We start from the raw sequence: 10,584 nt of genomic DNA on the forward strand, positions 1-10,584 counted from the left end.
AAGCCCAGGCCACAGGAGGCGGCCACATGTAGGTGAGACAGCTGACCACTTCCAGGCAAGCACCAGCATCGTTTTCTTCGTACTGCTAACAACTTTCAGATGGGAAGTGAAGAACAGAAGTCATTCCTGGTCTACTTGATCTTCACTTGAGGCCAACAAAAGCCAAAATACTGTTTTTGCTTTGGGAAGATAATGAAATAAACCCTGGTTTTGAATTTTAACTTTCGGCAGCACAGAGTCTTCGGGGAACAAATATAAGGCAATCCCAGGAAGTTGTTCTTTTTTAAAGGTCAGGAGATTTTCAGATGATAAACACTTGATCAGCAATCCAGTTCCCAAGCAAATACCCAGGCAATTAATCACAGGTAGACAAGATCTTTCCTGTGGAGAAAATTCTGCTGTTTTTGGAAAATACAGCTTTGCTTCAAAAAGTATTTGAAAAGGGGGCGCCTGGGTGGCTCAGAGGGTTAAGCGTCTGCCTTCGGCTCAGGTCATGATCCCAGGGTCCTGGGATCGAGTCCCGCATTGGGCTCCCTGCTCAGTGGGGAGCCTGCTTCTCCCTCTGCCTCTGCCTCTCTCTCTCTCTCTCTCTCTGCCTCTCATGAATAAATAAATAAAACATTAAAAAAAAAAGTATTTGAAAAGAAAAGCAAACCAGGGGCTTCTCTGCTCTAAAGCCCAATGTGGCTGATTTACTCTCATAATGTAAACGTGCTTACTTTTTCCTGATTCTCATGAGCAAAATAAACAGCAAAGTGGGGCAAGGTCTAGAGTGGGACTAAAGTGCTCTGAGCAGCCCCTGAACTGCCTGATGACAATCCATCCAGAAACACGGAAAAGCAAAGCATTGTGTTAAGTGTTTCTACTAGTTTCCTAGGGCTACTCTGGCAAATTACCTCAAACTTGGAAGCTTACGATAACAGAGTTTTATTTTCTCAAGTTTTGGAGGCTGGGATCCTCAGTGGAGGTACAGGCAAAGCCACGTTCTCTCTTAAGCCTTGAGGGGAGAAGGCTTCCCTGCTTTTCCAGCTTCCGGTGGCGTCCGGCCAGCAATCCTGAGTGTCCCTTGACACGTGGCAGCCTTAGTTCACTCTCTGCCTCTGTCTTCACATGGCATTATTCTCTGTGCGTGTGTCTGCATCTCCTTTCCATTTCTTAGTAGGACACCCATGAGATTGCATTTAGGGCCCCTCCTCCAGGATGACCCCATCTTCACTTGATTGTATCTGTAAAGATCCTATTTCCAAATAAGCTCACATTCGTGGGTCCTGGAGGTCAGGACCTGAACACACGCTTTTTGGGAAACACAGTTCCAACTCATGGCAGTGTCCTAAACAGAGATCTAACTAGAGGGCTGTGGTTGTAGGGATGGCAGGATAATTAACTGGGAAAATTCCCGTGGCTACTTCTTTTGTAGTCTGAAGAACGTGGATTCAAATACTGACTAGCTGTGAAGCTGTGTAAAAGCTATGTCTCCCCTCAGTCTCAGATGACTTATATATAAGTGGGGATTAATTGAGACAAGTGTGGTCCCAGACCAGCAGCCTGGGCATCACCTCGTGAGAAATGCTAAAGTCAGGTCCCAGCCCAGACCAAATTGAGCTGGAGTTTGCACTTCAAACAAATCTCTAGATGACTCAGAAGCACAGTGAAGTTTGAGAGGCACTTAGCACAGTCCTTGGGACATAATTTGCCAATAAATGCTACCCCATCCCAAAAACCATATAAAGGCAGTTCAATAAAACAGTTGAGTTAAAAAACAGAGGAGCATAAGGGAAGGGGAGGGAAATAAAGCAAGATGAAATGAGAGAGGGAGACAAGCCATAGGAGACTCTTAATCGTGGGAAACAAACAGGGTTGCTGGAGGGGCAGGCGGTGGGTGGATGGGGTAACTGGGTGATGGACATTAAGGAGGGCATGTGGTATAATGAGCACTGGGTGTTATATAAGACTGATGAATCACTGAACTCTACCTCTGAAACTAATAATATACTATATGTTAATTAATTGAATTTAAATTAAAAAATAATAAAAAAATATTTAAAAAAACAGTTGAGTTAACATTTAATTTAATAACTATGGACTAATATTAAAAAAGAGAGAGAAAGGATAAGGGTAGGCCATTTTTAAACTACCCAAAAAGAAACTGGTTGACTAGCAATAGGCTGGTAGTGAGATACTAAATTTTAGGACTCTTTGAATATTTAAAAAAACAAAAATATTTTTTAATTTATGAAAATATTGCTCATACTAAGTGGGAAAAAGAAATCCAGAGAGGGGAGAGGGTTCAGATACATTTTTAAGACCGTGTTATCTGAGGGGCACCTGGGTAGCTCAGTCAGTTAAGTGTCTGCCTTCAGCTCAGGTCATGATCCTGGACTTCAGAACCCGCACTGGGCTTCCTGCTCAGTGGGGAGTCTGCTTCTTCCTCTTCCTCTGCTCCTCCCCCCACTCATGTGCTCTCTCTCTCTCTCTCTCTCTAATAAATATATATATTTTAAAAGACTGTGTTATCTGAAAGAAACTGAATTTGGAGATTACCGGTGTGTAATTCTTGTGAGAATTTTAAAAATTATTTAAATGTATAAACAAAAAAACTCCAAAGCTTGGAAGTCATGTTTCTCTCCCTTAGAACAACAAAGAAGCGAACAAACTGAAAATCAATGACTTTTCTTACATTTACCAGAGAAACGAGGTCACAGGATAAACCAGCACCCTGAAAACTGGAGAGACAAGTGAATACAGAGACCACAGACCAGCTGACCTAAAGCAGAAGCTGCTGGAGCCAGAATTGGCAGGAACATGTATGTGCTTCAGAAATTGCTGGAAGCTGAGGATGGACTAACCTGAGAGTTAAAAGCTCCTGGAGGCCCAGTTGAAGCAGGGATCCCCCACATTTTCACAGAGTTCTACTTCCAGCACCCCCAGTGGGTTCTCATGGTGAAGACAGGAGAAAAACCCTTCATGTCTGGCTGTGGGTGGGGCAGGGGAGTAGCCATTCTGAAATACATCACAATAAACACCTACCCAGCAAGAGAAAAGACTTCCCTGGAGCCTTCTTAGGGAAAGGAATGTTAGCCAATTCCAGCCAGCCACTTCTAGCCTTCCCATCTCACCTCAGGGGAAAGAAAATTAGCTGAGAAACTTTTATGAAGGTCACAGACAGGGGTACAGACTCACTGAAACACTGAGACCTAATTATAGGATTATAGAATGATTCCCCTCCCCACCCCCTTACCACCAAATCAATAGGCTCCCTGTATAATAACAGGGGGTTAGAGCTAAAAGAACTGCAAGGCCCAGACTCTATCTAAGGAGGAGTTCCTAGGGAAACCCAAAGACAATGGAGAGACAAAAACCAGGACACTAGAGGAAACTGAAGTCTCTGATACCTACAGCCACTATAAACACAGCCTGACTCCTAGCCAGATAAAAATAAACTTCACACCAAAGGCCTATCTACTCAATTCTTATTACCCAATACATCACATCTAGTTTTCAACAAAAAGTTCTTGCCAAAAGGCAAGAAAAAAACCAAAATCTGAAGAGACAAAGCAAGCATCAGAACCGGACTCAGATACGGCACAGATTTTGGAATGATCAGATTGAGGATTTACAATAACCATAAATAAAGGTGCTAAGCACACTAATAAAAAGAGTAGATAACATGCAAGAACAGGTGGGTAATGTAAGCAGAGAGATGGAGTCTCAAACTCAAAGGTAATCATAGAAATCAAAACAATTCTAACAAATGAAAAATGCTTTTAATAGGCTCATTAGTAGACTGGGCACAGCTGAAGAAAGAATCAGTGAGCTTGAAGACATGTCAATAGAAACTTACTACTGAAATGCAAAGAGAAAAAAGAATGAAAAAAAAAAATTGAACAAAATATCCAAGAACTGTGGGTGCAATTACAAAAGGTATAACATAAGCTAATGGGAATTCCAGAAAGAGAGGTGAGAGAAAGAAGTAGAAGAAATATTTGAAATAATATAGGCTGACAATTTTCCAATATTATTGACAGAAATAAACCATGGACTCTAGAAGCTCAAATAAATCAAAAAACAAAAAACCAAAACCAAACCAAAACAAAAAACAAAAAAAACCAAGTATGATAAATACCAAAAAATCTACACCTAGGCATATTGTACTCAAACTGCAGAAAGCCAAAGCCAAAGCCAAAATCTTGGAAGAAGCCACTTGGAAAAAAAGACATCTCACATATAGAGAAATAAGGACAAGCATTACACCAAATTTCTCATCAGATTCCATGTAAGCAAGAGAATGGAAAGAAATACCCAGATTTTTAAAAGGAACAAAACAAAACAAAACAAAAACACCAACTCAGAATTTTGTACCCAGCAAAATTATCCTTCAAAGGTAAAGGAGAAATACTTTTTCTCAGATAAAACCTGAAGGCATTTGTCATCATTAGACCTACACTACAAGAAATGTGAAAGTTTCTTCAAAGAGAAGGAAATGGATAAGGGAGTCAGAAACTCAGATATATGTAAAGAAAGAAGGACTCAGAGAAGGAATAAAGGAAGACTCTGATGTTGTCCTTGGAAGCTCACTGCCAATAGCGTTGAATTTGAACTGAACCCCATGCTCCTGGAAAACAACAAAGAATAAGGATATCTCACCCATATTTTGCCTTCTGGGAAATGGCATATTGCAAAAAAAAACCCCTCCTCCACATACGACTTAGGTAAGACTCACAGGAGCAGCTCCCCACCTTAATTACCTAGGACAAGACCAGACATAGACCCTCCAAATTCCCCTTCTTTGCCTCAAAAATGAGCTGAACTATTTTGTCTTCATTGATCAATAGGAACAAAATGCTTGTTCATCAAACTTTGGTTAAGCTTCTCTTCTGCCTCCAGGTGCCCGAACTTTGGTCCACCCTCAGCCTGAGCCAGTTGACAACCCCTCCTGAGACTAGGCTGACCTCAGACTAAAATATTCTCTGATGTACAATCCAATCATGCTCTGCTTTCACCCCCCCACCCCCCACAACAGGGTATTTCTATCCTTGTTTATCCCTCTTTATCAAAGAAAACCCTTATCTGCCTAACTCTGGAGACGCCTGCAGGTGTTATGGTCATGACATTCTCCCCATTTCCATGGTCCCCCACATCCCATTGCAATAGGGCTTCATCCCCCACATGCTACACCCCACTCCTTGCAATAATCCTTTTGAATAAAGTCTCTCCTTTTTAAGTTCAGACTTGTTTCTTATATGACATGAAATTTGGCCTCTGCTCTGCATTGGCTCCATGTCAGAGCTCGCCAGCCAGAGCTCTCAGAGATGGGGTCTAGTCACTGTCTAGTTTGGGCAAATTTCTGGAGGGGCTTTCTTTGCCCTTCTGTGCTCACAACACCAAGACTTTTTGCAGCCTTGCTCTTCAAGCATTTGAGCAGAAAGGCAATCTGCATCTGTTGCTGACTATCTGTATGTGCTTAGTCTGAAGGTTTTCTTCTTTCTTTCTGAGTAAAAAATTCCCTGTTTCTTAGGCAAATATTGTATTTTTTTTTTCATAGAGGTGCACTTACAATTTTACAATTAACCTTGCTTAGCATAGGGCCTCCTGACAATACTTTTAGGTGGAGAATTGGAGTAACATTTGTCTAGGACAAAAAAAGGCGGTATGTTTTGTACAGAACTGAACATTTTTAATTGAATCAAAAGATAGTTGTTGGAAGCTAAAGTTTTGCTGATTTTATTACCAGAACTGTGATTAAATCAGTTTACTTTATATTCGAAGTATGTAACATTCTGTAATTTTGAATTGTCAAAAGCAGTTTTAAAAGAAGCCATGTTTTAAGGTTGCTAGGAGAAACCAGACAATGCATCCCACGTTTATTTACTCCTTCAGATTGTTTTGTTAAATGCCTCCCCCGTGTAAAGTCCCATGGCATGATGGGAAAACAGCAGCAAACAAATCAGACGTGGTCCCCCTGCCTTGAGGAGCTCACTAAACAACTTTTTTTTTTTTAATTACAAGTATGTAAAGTTCTGCTAAGGAGAACTAACCGGCCAAGGGGTAAGCAGTTGAGTGGGGCCGGGAGGGATGAGTATGTCAGATAGCTCAGGGCAAAGTTAGGGAGATGATCTTCTAAGAAACAACAACAAAAACTAATTGGTTGTTACGTGAACTATGGGGAGATTTGCACCTGGTGCCCACGGCTCCGCCTATACTTGAAGTGTAGGTATGAATCTATAAGCAGTTAGCACAGTATTTTGCACAAACTATGTACTCAATATTTATGACCTGAATAAATGAGGCTTCATCAACATGTTACAGGATACACCTCAGATTTTGAAAAGCTGGCAAAAGGAGTTGAGGATTACTAATGTAAGAATTAGGAGGAAAGATATATTTAGGCAGTTCCTTGGCATTTTTTTTTTTAATATATATTAGGAGATCGTGCTTCAGAATGATCTGCTTCTAAAGGATCTGTTATTTACACTTGGCTATTGTGATTATTCAAAAATGAACCAAGGGAACACTTTGGGAGAAAAGATTGGAGGAGGCGGGCATCTGGAAATTTAAACAGAAGCCAAAAGCAAAACAAATAAAACCAAACTCAAAGCAAAACACACTCAAATCCTCATCATTCAACATGTACTCAGTGTACATTTATCAAGGTTAGCATACTAACCTGTGGGTGTCAGTGAACACAAAGCAGCAAAGGGCCCTAGAATTTGGATTTCAGTGGTGAAGAGAATCGATAAACACGTAAATATATAAGGAAACAAGGTAATTCAGGGAGTGTTAAATGCTGAGACTTCGATGATTATATTATAAAGTGGAGGCATGAAATATGTATGCCCCTCATTCCTTCCCTGCACCCTCAGAGAAAACCCCTAGTAATTTGGCTGGGGGTAGGGTGCTTGATGCACTTTTTTTTTTGTGGGGTCCCCCCACCCAAGGGCAGCAAAAAGACATGGCTTGAGTGTGATATATATCATCTTCTTTTAAAAGTTCCATAAATTAGCAGCATTATCAACAATAGCCAAACTAGGGAAAGAGCCCAAATGTCCATCAACTGATGAATGGATAAAGAAAATATGGCAATTATATATACTACAACATATTACTCAGCCATCAAAAAGAATGAAATCTGGCCATTTGCAACAACATGGATGGAGCTAGAGTGTATTACGGTAAGTGAAATAATCAGAGAAAGACAAATACCATATGATCTCACTCATGTGGAATTTAAGAAAGAACACAGATGAACACATGGCAAGAGGGAAAATAAAAAAAGGAGAGAGGGAAACAAGCCATAAGTGACTCTTATTTATAGAGAACAAACTGAGGGTTCATGGAGGGAGTTGGGTGGGGGATGGGCTAGACAGGTAATGGGTATTAAGGAGGGCACTTGCTATGATGAGCACCGGGTGTTGTATGTAAGTGATGAATCACTGAATTCTACTCCTGAAACCATAATTGCACTGTATGTTAACTAACAAAATTTGAAAAAAAGTTCTAGAAATGATCTTTAAGCCAACCCCAGAATACGTGTAATCTAAATAAAATAGATCACGTGCTCTGCAAGCAACCAGAATAAATCCCCATACTCCTCCTCCAATTCTAGATCCTTCTATGTAAATATGTAGCTATCATTCACACACAGAAATATAAGCACACATGTTTTGAGAAACAAAAATGAGACTGCAACCTGCACATTCTTCTACAACTTTCCTTTTTCACCTACCAGCCATAATTACAGTAAGAACATATTTGCAAGTCAGTCCATATAAATCTGTATCATACTAAATTTGTGGATGTGCCGCAGACTTCTCATCCTTCCATGTTCGATTGTTTTCAATTGTCTGACAGCCAAATAATGCCCCAATGAATATTCTTATACATCAGTATATCATGCATATTGTGTTATTATACCTGTGAGACAAATTCTTGGAAGTTAGACTGCCAGCTTATGGGATGTAAAAGCTTAAAGTGCTGATAGGCATGGCTAAATCAACCCTTTGCCATACCACTTTATTAGTAATTTTTAAAATAATTGTCAATATTAAAGGAAAACATACACACACACAAATAATTGTTATTTAAATTTGCATTTCCTTGGTTATTAGTGAGGTTTAGATTCTTTTATCAGTTTTTTTTTTAATTGGTTGTATTTCCTTTGTGAATTGCAGGTGTATATTCTTTGCTCATTTTTCTATTGAGTGGTCTTTCTCTTATTATTAGAAACTCTTTTTAAGAAATCTTTATACAGTAGAGATATTAATGCCTTGCTTGCTAAATATTATAAATATGTTCTCCCAAAGTCTCAAATTTTATTTATATAGACAAATGTATTAACCTATTCATTTACACCAGTGTTTCTCAAAATGTGGTTGGTGGAATATCTACAAGAGAATGTGGAGTACTTGTTAAAAATGGATATTCTAGGGCCCAAGCACTGTATGAGAAGCTTTGGGTAAAACGCAGGATTTTGCGTGTCTTATTACATCTCCAAGTGGTATATTCATTGCTTCATTTTCTTATTTTTATGTCTTGCATGATTATTAAAAAGCATATGCTTTTTGAATATATTTAGATTTCAATCCATCTTAAATTTACTTTTGCTCCTGTTAGGATGCAAAATTTTTAAATTAACTGCATTTTATTTTTAATCTCTTTAATTACAGCAACAGTATTTAATAAACCATTTTTTCCACTAAAGCATCATCTTTGTCATATATTGTGGAGTTTTTCCACATTCCTGTAGTTTTTAAAAGAAACATCCCTTATTATTTTTCTAAAATATCATATATTTATAAAGAATTCACAGCATGTAGAAAAACACTAAGAAGTTTTTTAAAAATCCAACCTGTAGTAGGTTGACTAGTGTCCCCCAAAATTCATGCCCACCTTGGACAGGTGATCTTATTTGGAAATAGGGCCTTTGCAGGTATAATTAAGTTAAGACGAGGTCATGCTGGATTAGGTTGGGTCCTAATTCAGTAACTAGTGTCTTTATAAGAGGACAGACACACAGTCGATGCCATGTGATGAAACTGACAGAGACTGGAGGCTAAGGGATGCCAAGGATTGCCAGCAACCACCGGAAGTTGAGAAGCATGGAACAGACTCTCCCCAAGAGCCCTTAGAAGAACCAAGCTTGCCAACATTTTGATTTAGGACTTCTGGACCCCATAAGTGATTAAGTTTCTCTGTTTTATGCCACCAGTTCGTGGTGCTCTAGGAAACCAATGTATCAACTAATCAGAAATAACTATCTTTAACATTAGACGGGTATCACCCCACGTGTGTGTATACATATTAGACTGACAAAAGTATTTACATTGTCATGGGGATAATGCTCTACAATCTATATTATTAAAAGTTTTTTTTTTTACTTGAATGTATCTGAAGAAAAATAATAGATCTATCCTCCTATTCCATTGATTATTTTCCTGTTGCTGTGTCAGTATCTTGGTGTTCAGTTTATTTTAACTTTTTGTAGGGCAAATGCTTATTACTCTTTTTTAAAGGGTTTCCTGATAATTCACAACAATGTAATCTTCTGTATAAAATCTAAAATTAGTTAGTTCTAACACATTCCCAAGAGAACTTGGGACTCCGATGGAAACTGCGCTAATTTTGTGACTTAACTTGGAAAGAACTGGCATAATTTTGATACTGACTCGTTATCCAAAGAGGTGGCACCTATTTTTCACTGACTCAGGTCTTGTTTCTGCCTTTCAGCAAAGGTTGAGGGATTTCATCCTGAGGATCTTGTAACTTGCTGATGTTCATTCCTAAGTACTTTATACCTCTCGTGTAAGAGGTCGTGGAGGAAATCTTTTTTATTATTTCATTCGTAAGAGGCTATTATTTGTTCAAAAGGGAAGTTTTTAATTTTTTTCTTACCTCTCTTGAGTTAAGCCTTTTACTGAATGTTTTAAAATTGAGGCGCTCCGACTCTCCAGGTTTTCTGCCACCTGCGCAGAGCACGTCTGCTCCCTGAAGTCTGGGCTGTGCCCTGCGGGAACCGAGCCCGCCGGGCTGGGACCTGGCGCGTCTCAGCGGCCCGCCCGCACACGCACGCCCCTGCCCTGCCACCTGCCAGCCGCGTGACCTGGACAACCAACTTCTGCACCTGCTGCACCTCAGCGTCCCCACCCCTAAAACGCGAATCGAGCACCAGTTAATAAACGCAAAGCCCTGAGAACAACTCCCGGCACATGGGGTCCCGTACCAAGCACTGGCTTCCCCTTATCAAAGCCGACGTCACCTCCTGGAAGCCTCACAACCACTTCATAAAGCGCGGTTATCTTCCCCGTACAAACGAGGAAGCGAAGCTCAGAGACCCAAGTCATGCGCTCAGGGTCACTCGGATACAACGTGGGGCTGCCTGAGACAAATCCGGCTCCTAGAAAATAATGCCATCAGTCAGTTCCTGCTGAGGCACGATTTCATTCTCACCAAAACGTGACGGGTTCACTCTCCCGGCGTTGGCATCTTACCGGAAAGCAGAAGTGCACTGAAGTTAAGGTGGGGACTCCGGCTCCGGAGCGTCAGGCGGGCGCGGGGCTGGCGGAAGGAGCCGAGTGCGCTCGGAAGCAC

At 40.4% G+C, this 10,584-nt stretch overlaps 1 protein-coding gene across 14 annotated transcripts in view; it reads right to left on the reverse strand.

Annotated features, from left to right (window-relative positions):
• Positions 1 to 10,573, reverse strand: part of LOC118518013 (uncharacterized) — a 187,478-nt gene extending 176,905 nt beyond the window's left edge. For all 14 annotated transcript variants that reach the window (XR_013446853.1, XR_004908396.2, XR_013446852.1 and 11 more), the window contains exons 1-2: positions 10,485 to 10,573; positions 10,217 to 10,390 (exon numbers count right to left, since the gene is read on the reverse strand). Coding sequence is in view for 8 of the 14 variants with exons in the window: in XM_036064437.2 (XP_035920330.1) it covers positions 10,217 to 10,337 (121 nt within the window). In the remaining 6 variants the exon portion in view is untranslated. The remainder of the gene's footprint in view (positions 1 to 10,216; positions 10,391 to 10,484) is intronic.
• Positions 10,574 to 10,584: the final 11 nt, after the last annotated feature.

The sequence above is a fragment of the Halichoerus grypus genome, chromosome 4, assembly GCF_964656455.1.
Source record: "Halichoerus grypus chromosome 4, mHalGry1.hap1.1, whole genome shotgun sequence".
NCBI classification, from domain to species: domain Eukaryota; kingdom Metazoa; phylum Chordata; class Mammalia; order Carnivora; family Phocidae; genus Halichoerus; species Halichoerus grypus.